The sequence below is a fragment of the Protopterus annectens genome, chromosome 1.part0 (genome assembly GCF_019279795.1).
Source record: "Protopterus annectens isolate FY-2018-M chromosome 1.part0, PAN1.0, whole genome shotgun sequence".
Classification (NCBI taxonomy): domain Eukaryota; kingdom Metazoa; phylum Chordata; order Ceratodontiformes; family Protopteridae; genus Protopterus; species Protopterus annectens.
This window is the reverse complement of record NC_056725.1, coordinates 123,761,883-123,776,882: the sequence shown is the minus strand read 5'-3', so window position 1 is coordinate 123,776,882 and position 15,000 is coordinate 123,761,883. Positions and strand designations below refer to the sequence as shown.

The 15,000-nt window shown below is 39.4% G+C and overlaps 1 protein-coding gene across 3 annotated transcripts in view; it reads left to right on the top strand.

The window, feature by feature from the left end:
• Nucleotides 1-15,000, top strand: part of SYNE1 (spectrin repeat containing nuclear envelope protein 1) — a 2,173,401-nt gene that overhangs the window by 1,372,092 nt on the left and 786,309 nt on the right. For all 3 annotated transcript variants that reach the window (XM_044089035.1, XM_044089189.1, XM_044089105.1), the window contains one exon: nt 342-467. In XM_044089035.1, the coding sequence (XP_043944970.1) occupies nt 342-467 (126 nt within the window). The remainder of the gene's footprint in view (nt 1-341; nt 468-15,000) is intronic.

Genomic DNA, 15,000 nt, shown 5'->3' with positions numbered 1-15,000 from the left:
ACACATGGCATCATATTAAAACACAGTTTATTATTTATTGATGCTAACTTCTCCTACATAATTGGTTATTCTGGCCTCAAGTGACAGTACTCAGCAGTTGTATAATTCGTATATGATTGTGATGTTTCATTTAACTCTGGCTGTTCGTCAGACCTGGCATCTTTCACAAATGGATGTGACTTCATGAATCATTTAAAGACCTCCTTAATGGAGTCCTGTTCTTAGACTGTAATATGTATGTTTCTTGTTGAGAGTAACAGTTTAGTTATTTAAAATGAATGATGTTTACAGTTAATTTGGAAAGAAATTCTGCTGCTCATTCATATCCAATTTTACTTTAGGACTGGGGAATATGTGAAAAGGGGATTGCTGACTCACAGGAAAAACTGAGAACATTTAAGAAAAGACTCTCAAATTCGCTTCCAGATCACCATGATGAATTACATGCTGAACAGATCCGATGTAAGGTAAGACCTGGATTGACTTTTATTTTTATGGAATTTGTTATACTAATGTACTGGCTGCATCATTTTACTGATTTCTGTTTCTTTAAAGGGGAAGATTCTGTTATATTGCTTAACAGCTCATAGTTTAATTTTCCATACACTTTCTCCTTTCCAGATTTTATTTTTATCTTTTTTGTCAGTGCTTATCCTAAAAGAGTACTTGCTGATATTTCCAAAGTTTATCTAATTTATCTATCATTTTCTGTTAGACACTTAACACTTCATGATAACCACTGTTTGTTGTTCCATCACATGGATCATGTGAATTATCCAAACTTCTACAGTTGTTTTGATCTTTTAATGCTAATTTTTGTAATATTTAATTGTGTTCTTGATTTGCAAGAAAAGCTCTTAAAAATAAATAAAAGTATGGGCTTTTAACAAAAGAATAAAATCAATTTATAGAAATTGTTTAGCTCCGGCCTTTTTTTGGTTCATGGGGGGCTGGGCTGTAAACAATGCAACAAGGTACATGTTTTAGGGCAATGATATAGTATACTGACTATATACAGTCCTAGTTAAGTTTTGCTTTAAAAATATTTTTAAGATTTCAAGCATGTTTCTCATAATCATCTTGATAATACCCACCATTCTGTCCCATGTGAGACTGCTGTAAAAAAAGTACCCAAGTTAAAAAAAAAAAAAGAAAGAAAAAAACTTCTCAAAATATTTGTGTTTAATACCAGCAGTCTGAACTATTCAGCTGATGTTGATGTAGATAAATTGCAAGTGTTTATTCTGCCTCCGGATTCTAATCTACTATTGTGACTTTGCTTGTTATGACTGACCTGCCCAGTCATCTGCGACAAATAATTAATTTCACAAATCTGGCTTGTCAGGCCTTTACCTTTCCAGCACACAGTATGGACTACTGACCCAAATATGACATTCAGACTGACACAAATTCTTCTACAAAACATTTTATTTACAATAGACAAAGGTGAGATGTTGGTTATTTACTTCTGCCAGAAATTGCAAATGACAAGTTAACAAACTTGGTTTAAGAAGATATGGAGTGTAATTACTACTTCTCATTTCTGTGCATGAATGTGGAGTCAAAAGAATCCGAACGAAAAATGGAGCCAAAAGAATTAAAAAACAAACGTGTTTAGAAGGGAATTAAACTTATACTGCTGGCTAAAAAATAGATGTTTCATTTAGCTGAGAACATTGCTATTGAAACTGTGAAATAAAATGTTTACTTGATCATCATACTATTTCCATGTGTTTAGATTTTTTTTTCATTCCTTTCATTTATTCATTCATTGTGTAGCACCTGCTTTATCTGTTATTGGAACATGGGAACTGAAACCCATCCCAGAAGGCAGTGGATATAAACCAGGAGCTACTAACCACTTCAGACAGTTTGCAGGTTTAATCTTTTCCTCCATATGCATGTGTTTGGGATATGGGGTGGGGAATCCTGGGAAAAAGTCACATGGACAAAAGCAGGATATAAAACCATGCAAACAAAACACCTTATTTAAGAACTAAACTGGAAGAGAGCAACTTTAACCAATACAGCACTTTGCCACCTTTTTTAATTTTTTTTTTTATTCTTCTGTTGGGAATATATGAAGCTTCTACATTTATTTTTACATGTCATGTAAGTAAAGAATTGTGAAAGTTATTCTAGATATTAGAATATCTGTTTTGATTCAAGATCTGCTATTTAAGACACAAGACATTTGGTGGTCTTTTAGATGACTTAATCACTCAAAAGAAAATTTTATTAAACTGAGCACATGTATTATGTACATGCGTAAATGATTTGTGCTGAAGTCAATGGGCTCTAAACAACTGCAGACATATGTATTAACTGGATTTTAGTTGCGGCACATTTTGGTCAGCTTATAAAAGCAGATAGAAAATGAAATGACAAGGAGGTGATACAGAGAAGTAAGTTGAAGAAACATCTAGAACAAGCTGCTGTACTGCTCCTTGAGTAATAACTGCATGAGAAACCAACTTATCAAACTTGGCTTGGCAAAACTTGCCAAAGCCGAACTTCCCAGTCACAGTTTCTATAAGAAATCACTGTTTTCTAGTGATTTTTAGTGTTTTCTTTCTTTTAGGAGACTACATCCTTCTTTTTGTTTGTGTGACCGCTGAGCTGTTTGAAGGTGTGTGGGGGGGGGGGCAAGCTCGTTGCAAAAAATGCTTACATTTAATTTGTTTCATGAAGTTGATTTGTTGAGCAGATACACTCAACAAGATGGTTCCTCAAGGAATTGTAACACAAGGACTCATAGTGGAAACTTAAAATAAGGAAGACCAATGGAATTAATTGGATAGGCTGCAGGATTGCTTAACCACAATATCAAAAACAAAAACATTTTGACAAAATTTGCCAGAAAGTTTCCATCCTTTAGCAGTGTAGGAGCAACGAAAGTAACAAAGAGATTGAGATTAACCAACTAAAAAGGCAATGTATGTGTGTGTGTGTGTGTGTGTGTGTGTGTGTGTGTGTCTCTGTGTGTGTGTGTCTGTGTGTGTGTGTGTCTGTGTGTGTGTGTGTGTGTCTGTGTGTGTGTCTGTGTGTGTGTGTGTGTGTGTGTGTGTGTGTGTGTGTGTGTGTGTCTGTGTGTGTGTCTGTGTGTGTGTGTGTGTGTGTGTGTGTGTGTGTGTGTCTGTGTGTGTGTGTGTGTGTGTGTGTGTGTGTGTGTGTGTGTGTGTGTGTGTGTGTGTGTGTGTGTGTGTGTGTGTGTGTGTGTGTGTGTGTGTGTGTGTGTGTCTGTGTGTGTGTGTCTGTGTGTGTGTGTGTGTGTGTGTGTGTGTGTGTGTGTGTGTGTGTGTGTGTGTGTGTGTGTGTGTGTGTGTGTGTGTGTGTGTGTGTGTGTGTGTGTGTGTGTGTGTGTGTGTGTGTGTGTGTGTGTGTGTGTGTGTGTGTGTGTGTGTGTGTCTGTGTGTGTGTGTCTGTGTGTGTGTGTGTGTGTGTGTGTGTGTGTGTGTGTGTGTGTGTGTGTGTGTGTGTGTGTGTGTGTGTGTGTGTGTGTATTGGTGAGGAGTATGTGTAGATGATTATGTAAGAACCTGGAAAGAAAGGAGACTAGTAATGTTACTAAGTGAAAACCTTGCTTGGAAAGTCTTGAAGTCCAGTAAAGTTAATTAAGGAAGTTAAATTGTTGTGAAGTTAGACGAAGAGTAATTTATATTGTTAGTAGTAAATAAAACCAGTTTTTTGAATTTGGTAACTTTTTTCAGTTGTTTCCCTTTTTTGCCCTTCCATTGATCTCAAGATTCCTGGGTTGGACTTCACATTGTCTTATTCTTTTTTTCTCGGACAAATGGCCAGGAACCAACTACTGCATCAAGCTTTCTTTATACTTTTCTCACCTGTCATTTCCTCATGCACAGTGATGTTCTTTAAGAAAATGAAATTACAGTTGTGTAAAATCTTAACATAACATTAGATGTTCTTCTCTTCACTTTTGCAGTATTCCTAATGTAAGGTATGTCTCGCCAAGGATAGCCCAACATCTGGCCAGTATACCAAAGCCTTTAGAATCTGTAGATGTCGTATGTCACACATATGCTCTCTGCTGAAGGTGTAAGGCATAAAGGTGATATATGGATGTGTGTACCTCAGAACTGAAAAGCCCCAGGACTAGCAAAATATCCATAGGGACCTACAGGAACATGCGTATCTAGAAAGAAGAGAAAAGAAAGATCCCTGGCTGGGAAAGTAAGAGAAACAAGACAGAGCAGAAATGGCGAGGAAGGAGGGAGCGAATACTGCAACAGTGAAAAGAAGGACATCTACTGTCATGGTAAGATTTTACACAACTGTACTTTGCCCTTCCATATCGCTGTTGTATTCCTGATGTAAAGGAGAGTTCAAAAGCTTAAGAGAAAACCAAGGAGGAGGAAGGCACTGAAGAGCACTCTACAAACCCATGCAGGATAGCTCTGGGAATGCCAGCTCTTGCTCTGGAAACAAAATCCAACTTGTAATACTTAGTGAAGGTATGGACAGAAGTCCAAGTAGCAGCCTCTAGGATAGAATTGGTATCCAGTCCTTTAAAAAAAAAGCGCCAGAAGGAAGCAACAGCTCTGATAGAATGAAGCTTTACCTTAAAAATAATAACAAAAAGAAATGGCCTAAGAAATCCAGGAAGACACGGTTTGTTTACAAACTGCCAAACCCAAAGACCTGGGATGAAAGGAAACAAAAAGTTGCTTAGATTTGTGAATGGCCTTAGTCTTATCCAAATAATATCTGAGTTGCCTATGCAAATCCAAGGTGTGAAGAACCTTCTCATTAGCAGACTATAGAGATGGAAAAAAAGAAAGGTAAATTAATAGATTGATTAAGATACAACTCATTGACCACCTTGGACATAAAAGAAGGATTAGTATGAAGAGACACCCTGTCTCTGTAAAACACTAAAAAGGAGGAACAGTCATAAGAGCTTGAAGTTCAGATGTCTTAGTTCAAGTAAGGGCCAAAAGAAAAACAGTCTTCCAAGAACAATGCTGCAAGTAGGCTGAAGCAGCAGGTTCAAAAGGAGCCTGAGTCCATTTTTAAAGAACAAAACTGAGATCCCAAGAGGGTGGAATCTACTTCCTGAGAGGCCTGATATGAGTGGTGCCTTTGAACTTATTTTGACCCTAAACCTAGAGGCTAAATGAGGAATCAAAGTCAGACAAGCAGAAATTTCTGAGAGGGGAGCTCTAACAGAAGAATATGCTAACCCAGCATGGAGCAATTCATACAAAAAAGAGAGGGATCCCAAATGAAAGGGATCCTGTTTACAAGAGATGCACCAGACAGAAAATCTCATCCATTTGGACAAATATGATTTCCTGGTAGTGGGTTTCCTGACCTCCTTTAGAACCCATAGCGCATCTTCAGAAACAGGTGCCTAAAAGGGATCAAAACCCTGTCTACCACAGTGCCAATTGAAGAGTAGACAAGGGATGATGGATAAAAGACACCTTGTCTTATGTGAAAAGATCTACCCGATGAGGTAACTTGTGGTAATTGCCCTGGCTAAGTGAAAAAGAACAGAGAATCAGTGCTGTCTGGACTAAAAGGGAATCACCAGCAAGATTTTGTGGGGAGTCCTGCTTGTGCAGGACACTTGGAATTAGAGGACGAGGAGGCAAGGTATACCTATGCATCCATTTCCAAGGAAAAGAAAGGGCATCCGTCTCTAAGTCAGAGGACTTGGGACTCTGGAACTAAATAGAGGAAGTCATCTTTTTTGGGGGGGGGCAAAAAGATCTACCTGAGGAATCCGCCATTGTTGGACAATGTCCAGAAACATATCTCTGTGAAGCATCCATTTGTGAGCCTGTGTGCTGGACCTGCTCAAAGAGTTTGCAACTATATTTCACTCTGAAGGGATGTAGACAGCCTGAAGAGTCACTTGGCACTGAGCAACTAGGCCCCAGACCCGAAGAGCAAGTCTGCAGAGAAGGAGGACTGTCTTCTCCTTTGCTTGTTGACATACCACATCAATGTGGTATTGTCTGTGAGAACGTTGAAGGATCTTAGAAGAAAGAAAGAGTGAAAAGCCTGATTAGCTTTAAAGGAGCTCTCATCTCCTTGATATTAATGTTATTTGACCTCTTATGGGGATGTCACAGACCCTTGACCCTGAAGGAACCGAAGGAAGCTCCCTAACCCCTGTTGGAGGCATCCAAAAAGAGCTGTTGAGATGGAATTGGAGGTTGGAAAGGATGACCTGGGTTGAAAGAAAGCTGATGAATCTACCATTCACTGAAGCTCTAGTTTGAGATAGGGAAGGAATGGAGCTAGAAAATTCAGTGAATGACAGTGTTGAAGCTACACTGACTTGAGGTACCACTGAAACTTTCTCATATGGATCCTGGCTAAAGGCAGCACAGGAATGGTGAAATCCATGAATACTAGAACCCTGAGAAAATCCCTGGCTTTGACTAATGCCAGAGGAAGAACAGATTGGAAAAAGGCCCTCAAAAAGAGGGCCTCGGGTGGAGACAGGGATACCAACATGGAAATAGTCTGGATCCTCAACCAAGGAAAACATGATCCTGAGAGGAAACTGACTGATTTTTGAAAATTTATGGTAAACCTCAGGCTTTGTAATAGGCAAACAGTAAACTAAAGGTCCTAAGTAAGGAATATTTGAACCCTTCTCATACTACAAAAGGCAATAACAGGAGTGGGGCATTTGTTGAATACCCTTGGGGCAGTAGAGAGGGAAAAGGGCAAAGCAGAGTACTGAAAATGCCAGGAAGAAACAAATAAATGCAAAAACGTCACAAAGGGGGGATGGATAGGGATGTGAAGGTAGGCATCCTTGAGGTCCAGAGATACCAGGAAGGCCTGGGGTAGAAGAAGAGGGCACAAAGTTTTAAGGGATAGCGTCCAAAAGGAGGGGAAGTTTAGAAAGGTATTTTTGCTGAGAAAGGTCCAGAATGGGTCACCAGGTGCCTTCCTTCCTTCCTTCCTGGGGACCAGGAGTATCTTGGAATAAAAGCCCTTCCCTCCCTGGGCAGGAGGCACAACTTGAATGCTGGCCTGAGACAGAACAGCCTGAAGCACCTTTGGAAAGAAAGGACGATGTTCCTTGGAGGTTGTAGGATACCCAGAAAGGGAGAAAGGAATTTCCACACCAGAAAATGTCTCTGGTAGATGATGGACAGAACACAAGAGTCCTGAGTGACCTTTAACCAATTTGTAAGGGACAGGGAAAGATGAAGGGACAAGGGAAACTGGCCAAGGGAAAAATGAAGCAAATTGTCAGATGGAACTGGGTTTGTCCTGTAACGAAGGCTTCTGAGAAGTAGAAGTCTGAGTAGACTTAGCTGGAGATACATGCCTAGATCCCTTTTTACTTTTGGGTGGAGGGCAAGATTGTCTGTGAACAAAAGGAGATTTGGTGGGATAGTTCCTCTGGAATCTAGGGATGGGAGAAACAAATATATGTTTCAACTCCTGGAAAGCCTTTCCTTTGTCCTGGAAGGACTTAAAAAGTTCAGCAGCAGCAGAGCCAAAAAGGTTTTTATTATCAAGAGGGCCATCCAACAAATCAGATTTAATGACATCAGTTAAAGGCTGAAGATGAAGCCAAGAATGGCACCTCAGAACAGAACCAAATGCAGCAGCCCTAGAAGAAGCATCAGCTGCTACATAATTACACTTAATGGAGTGTCGAGCCACTTGAGAGGTGTTGACCAACAAGGAAGGGGCCAAGGCCTTTCCTTCAGAATCAGGAAGATCAGAAATTACCTGAGAAACTTGAGGAAGAAGGGCTAAAACATACCTAGTCATATGAGAGTGGTAAAGAATAGCCCTAAAGGCTAGGGTGGCAGTAGTATAAATCTTTTTTGCCTAAACGTTCAGCAGCATAGGTTTGTCTGAAGAGAGAGACATTACGGAAGAGTCAACAGCAGCACATTTATACAGAAATTTACAATCATGTAGCACCTTGTAAATATCTGTCAGGTTTCTTAGGAGCTGAAGGCTGAAAATCAGGGGTAACAGAGGCTGCTGAAAGAGGGGAGCCAGGACTGGAGGAACAGCAGAGGGTTTGGGAGTCTCCATCTAGGGGAGTTTATAATATCGCCTCGAAATATCAGAAGCCTGAGAACAATCCCATTTGAAATATTCCATCATATGAGGAATAGTGTCCCCCAAAAAAGAGGTCTAAGGGAGAATCTGGACTAATAGAATCATGTTCCTCAGAACCATAATCCAAAGGAGAAGGGATCTGAGAAGAGTACGCCAAAGACTCTTCTCCTGAATTCAATCCCTTATCAGAGGACTCCTGCTCTCTGAGCCTCTTAAGAGGAGTATATGACCAGGGAGGTGGAGGCACATAGACTCCTAGAGGAGTCTAGGCCATCAAAGCATTAAACAACCCCTGTGTCAAATCCTGCCATTCATGTTGCGAATCTTTAACAGCAGGGGAGAAATGCTTGCTTTTTTTTTTTTTTGGTTTGTTTGGTTTTTTTTCCTTCTGAAGAATGTCTGCATGAAAAAGTCTAGGAGGTCCGGACCCCTGCCAACACTCTATCATTGTACTAGGAATTTCCTCCTGAACTAAAATTTGCAAAATCCCTCTCAGTTCCTCAGATATAATCAACCAAGGATCCCCTTCAATGTTTGGAGCAGACATTTGTAAAGCCTCCAAGGATGTGCAAGAACTCAGATCCATGCTGGCCTCCAACAGAGTTGTGACAGAGGAATCTGAAGCAACAATGGGACGATTCCCCAGGCTTTCACCAAGCTCAAGTTAGGAGTCTGGGGGAGGCTGGGTAGCAGCTGAATCAGGCCTGAGTTTTTTGGCCTTTTTCTTGGCAGGAGACTGACCAACTGGACAGGAAGACTCTACTATAACACCTTGCACAAGCAACTTAAGATGTTAGTTTTCTATATAAATAGACAAGGAAGAGCAACAACCATGTAGAGTCTTATGCTTGGCAGACAGAACACTGGATGTGATCGTGTGAAGCACCTGAAGAGATGAGACACTGCTCGTGATGATCTTTATGGGGAATCTGCCTCCCAGACTCACGAAAAACAAAATTAGAAGAAGATAAGAAGAAACCCCAATAGGCTACATCTGAATCATGGCTCAGTAACCAGCACAGAAGAAGAGTATTCAAACTGATGTTCAATGATGACATTCGGACTGGTGGAAAAAAGTTCTGAGGTATGCACATACGTACATCACATTTATGCCCTGCCCCTTGTGTGGGGAGCATATGTGTGACATACAATGTCTATAAATTCTAAAGGCTTTGGTATACTGGACAGACATTGGGCTATCCTTGGCAGGAGATCCTGGAGGTACACGCTGGTTTACTAAGTCCATTGAACATGTGGGAGAAACAGACATATGTAGGTTTTGTGGAACCGAGTTGGAAACAGTTACACACCTTATTGCTGGTTGTGATGCTCTAATGGCAGAGGGACTGTATACTAAAAAGCATAATAATGTGGCGAGATTGTTACACTGGAGATTGTGCAAACATTATGGTATCGAAGTGGCTGAAAAACATTGGAAACATGAGCCACAGAGAATCATACAAAATGAAGTTTACATCACATGGGATCACCCAATACCAACAGTCCAAAAGTTAGATGGTAGAAAACCGGACAAAGTGATCCAAGAAAAGAAGACAAAAGTAGCATTGATCATTGAAATTGCCACACCTAGTGACTATAGCGTCTTGCGTACAGAGAGACACAAAGTCATAAAATACCTTAATCTGCAGGCAGAAACGAGAGCCATGTGGAAGAAAACTACCTAGACAGTTCCAATAGTAGTAGGAGCAACTGGTCTTATAAAAAAGAATTTACAATCATATTTAGATATGTTACCAATTCATGTAACATCATATGAATTGCAGAAGGAGTCATTGCTGGGTACTGCGAAGAGCACTTTTGGCTAACATCAAAGAGTGAAATAAAACTAATTTCATGAACTTTAATCATGCTCTGACTTAGGAACGGGGTCCATTCCTGTCATTTTATTAGAAACCCAAAAGACTTGGAGAAATCAGAAAAGGGAGATCCTTTACATTAGGAATACTGCAACAGTGATATGGAACTACATCAGGTACATCATCTTGTGTATTCCACTATGGATGTATTTCTGTGGACCTCAGTTTCTTGTCTGCCTGCTCCAACCAGCCCCTCAGCATCCAATGGGGGGAATGTGAGGTAGTGCAAAACCCACCTACATTCCCCAAGAGATAAGAAGAGAAAAGACAGTTATTAATTGTGGAGATTCTCCCTGTTCCCTAGCTGTCTTTTGGCATCAGGACTATTAAATCATCTCAGGTCTACTTATTTGCAAATGACAACTGTCCGTCTGCATTGTCAGGCAAACTGGCTTGGAAACTGATGATTACAGAGGGACTGAAAAGAATTATAAGATGGCATTTAATCTCCACTATAACAATAAGAGAAATGACAATGATGAAAATGCAAGACTTTGGACTGGTTGATATTTGAAGCGTTGTCCTCTTAAAAAGTATTTACTTTAACATTTCCATGAAACAGGTAGAACAGTGAAATTTTCCTCATGGAACTGGATAAGAGTATATGAAACTGAAGTAATGAAGTGAAACAAATTATGTTGTAGTAAAATTAAATATGAGATACACTGTGGTCGGTGGCATAAAAGGTGGAGGCAAAATTACTGAAGAAAATAATAGGGCAGAAGGTCGAGTATGAAGCCAATTGGGATGATGGCATCACGTCAGCTGTGTGAGATCTCTCCCTCTCGCTCTATATATCCATATATATCCATATTGATAGATATAGATTTTATATATTTATATATATATATATATATATATATATATATATATTGGTCCGTGTCTAAATCCTGAAAGCTGATAATCTTGAAATTCAAAATACTGAAGCCAAAATCTTGAAAATTCAAAATACTGAAAACCCAAAATACTGAATTTCATAATATTGAAAAAACTACAGGATACTAACAGTTGCTATACTCCTGCAAAAGTACATAGTGAAACAAATAAAAGACAAAGCATATTAGTTTACTCCAACTATTAGCAGGGGGGCAAGGCCCTCTGCACCCCCCACACCCCCTGCTACTTAAATATCAACTCCGAGATCGCACTTTACTACACTAAGATGAGTTATGTTGTTGAATAGCAAATTAAAAGGGAGCAAGACTAAGGTTACAACAGGCAATCATGAAGCATGTAATGGTATGTTTCCCATTTTCTTCTGTGGAGTGCGATCTCGGAGTTTATATATTTAATTAGCAGGGGGTGTGGAGGGCGCAAACCCCACATGTGGGGTGCAGGTGGGCTAGTCCCCCTGCTTATAGTTGGAGAAGAGTAATATGTTTTGTTTTGTTGATGTGTTGGAATATTGTAAGTGCTGGTGTACTCTGTTTTTTCAGTATTATGAAATTCAGTATTTTGAGTTTTCAGTATTTTGAACTTTCAGGATTTTGGCTTCAGTGTTTTGAATTTCAAGATTATGAGCTTTCAAGATTTAGAAGCGGACCTATGTATATGTATATATATATATATATATATATATATATATATATATATATATATATATATATATATATTCACTTTATAATCTTGAAATACTAAAATATCGAATTTCAGTATCTCGAGACTATAAAGCTGAAAAATCAAAACACCAAAACCCCAAAAGCGAAATTCAAAATCACAACTTTTAAACACACCCTACACCACACAAACACACACACACATACACCTTCCTGCCCACACTACAACAAACAAACAAAACACACACGGACACAAACCTACCCTACATATAAGCAGGGGAGCAAGCCACCCTGCACCCCCACACCCCCGCTACTTATATATACTAACTCCGAGGTCGCACTAAAAAGACAAAGACATGAAACCCACCACTACGCAATCTACATTCCCTCGCACAAACACACATCACATATGTACAAACACCACCATTCTCAACACTTACACACTCACTACTCTTACCTATATACCGTAACCTACACCTACAACTTCCCAGCATACTAACATACACTAAAATCCCTACCCAAAACCCTTAAAATATAAGCACTTACCTGAATCTCCAGCTATCCGTTAACAAAGTGCAGCACCACAACCGCTGATTCAACATTTCTGGATTTGGTTATGTGGTCTTTCGCGGAACTGAGCCTTCGTTATTTAGGATATATATAGGATCCGTACAGATCCCCGATGGCACTTTCTGCCGAAGCAGAAATCACCGAACATACATAACCGAAAGTGCAGTTCACTGAAGCAGCACTTTTGGTTATATATGCTGGTTGTGCCGGTCGCACTACGGTGCGGTTAAAGGAGAATTCCCTTTTCCCCACTGTAGTGCGACCTCGGAGTGAGAATATAAAAGTCAGAGGGTGTGGGGGGTGCAGGGGGGCTTGCCCCCTTGCATAAAAGAAGATTTATTGTATTTTTTGAACGGACTTTAACGAAAGCGCTTTTTCGGTGAAAGCACTTTACATTTGGGTATTGTGGATTCGGACTATTGAACTTTCATTCAATAGTCCTAGATATATTTATATATATATATATATATATATATATATATATATATATATATACACAGGCACACACACACCCCCACACACATGCTTGCACACTTATAAGGCGCAAGAGAAAAGAAGCTAATTGACTGGAGGAGCAATTGAGAGAAATCCATAAGAAAAGGTTATGCAATTATAGTCAGAAAGGATAAAGCATTCTGTATTAGACAGGTTCAGATTATCATTTATCACTCAGCACATAAGAAGAATTCAGAAAAGAACAAACTTTCACACGCTGAAAAGCAATAAACTTTGAACATCTGAAAAAAGGGCAAAAAAATGGATGACAGCAGCAATAACAAGGAAGAAGGATGTGGCTGGAAATCACAACAAATATGTTTGCAAAATTGTATCAAACTTTTTATAACGCAACAGATAAGGTGGGAAAGAGTACACTAACAATGAAGAACAGCCCTAGGAGGTACCACATACCATGTGATAAGAAATGAAGCACATTGGGTGGATTTTTAACACATTGAAAAATTACTTCTGGAAATCTGCCAGCATAAGGGTGGCTTACTTAGGGAGTAGTTTAAGCTGCATTCTTTATTTGGTAGTTGATAAGGAACTCTCAGGACACTGAGTCAAGTGATAACACATATAGGTGGTGAAACAAAGCTTCTAAAATCCATGCAAAAAGTGAGCATTAAAATGTTCATTAGGGGTCAGCAAAATCAGACTTAACCGACAACTGCTGCAGCACAGATGTGAAGATTTTTTTATAATATTGTCATTTTGGTTGAGGGAGCACTATACCAGTTACATTTGTTAAAAAGAATGTTTAGGGGATTTCTGAAAGCATTAAACTATATATTGACCTGGTGAGACAGATGAAATCGCCATTTGCAACAGTTTTATTTAATATACAGGTGGACTTGGTGAGCTAGGATTTCCCTTAGATGTATTAAAGCGGAATAACATTGTATTCAGCTTTGCAAGGCAGCGCAAGGTACTGATGGAAAAAAATGACAGAAGTCTTAGTCACACCCATTTTGTTTACATGAAGCAAGAGAGGGGCAGGCAGGAATGCCACCTTCTTCCTTATATATTTGTTATGCAGGCTGCAGAAAATAATATCAGATGTATAGCAGCCATGTGTACAGGATGAAGTGTGGTAAGTATGTTTGGTTTATTTGCTGTGAGATGCTCTCTAATGCTGTCCTGCAGACCTTATTTGAAATGCTAAACATTTTTGTGAAATCTGTTGATGCATTTCAAGTACTTTGGCAATTAGGCTGCATGCAGAAGTGACAGAGTGTAATTCATATAAGTAACTAAGGAAATAAACTGGGTGTGTCTTGTGTTGGTGGGATAAAGTAAGAAGCTCACAAGACAGTGTTATTTTGACTGGTTTAAGATGCTGTGTAGATTTATTGAATTAAGAGGAGGTTGTGCAACAAGTCTGACAAATTCTAGGTAGGTGCTAGGGCAGGATGATGCATAGGTGCCAGGTAAAGTTGGTGCATAGGTGCTAAGGAAGGATGATTAATAGCTGCTAGGGAAAGATGATGGATATGTACAAAGGAAGGATGATAGAGGCCTCAGATTTAAAAGTTATGTATCCTCACCTCTTAATGGTAGCTGAACACTCTGATGTTTTAAGACTTTTAAGGGGAACCTACACCCTCAATGCAGGAGTTACGTCTTATTGGGTTGATTGGAGAATTATTATCTTAATACAAAATAACTTTATAAAACATACACACATAGAACTGAGCGCCAAGAAGTATCTCATAAGGAAAATAAGGGGGGGAAGAAGGAATTAAGATTATTCTGTCTATTGTAGAAGAATAAACAGTACTTATGTATTATCACAACCACATTCCAACTGCGTTTTCACAGTCCATTCTTATCATGAACAGAATTTTCTGCTCCACGTATTATCGCGACCACATTAAACAGTACTTGCACAGTCCATTCTTATTCTAAAGAGTTAATTTTCTGCTGTAAATACTTTGCAATATATATTATTAAACATGTCTGTCAAAATATTACAAGGAACACGGTGACATACCATGTCATTAAACTGCTTCTTCTATGGATATCTCAAGCAGATTCCAAGAGTATGTTCGCAGGGCAGTTTGCTCATGAGCAGTACATTATGTGGTCCAAAAGGATTGACATGTATATTATTGTAGAAATATAAATACAAACATTAAAAGGAAAGCCATGATTTGGAGTCACGTTACAATGCTTCTTGTACAGGTGTCTGGGGGCATTTCCATGGGGAACCACAGCTGTAATGCTCATGCTGAATGCATTGGTGCCTGGCACAGAAATACCCAAAGGGCGCTTCCTGAAAGGGGGCGGCATGGCTGCAGGGGTTTCGGTTATATATATCGGCATTTCAAATTCAAGGGACTGTTTATAAATATGAATGTAGTTCACTTGCAAAGTGAACTGAACAGCATTTTATTGTACCAGCATGTATTCTGGGAATAGCACAACTTAAA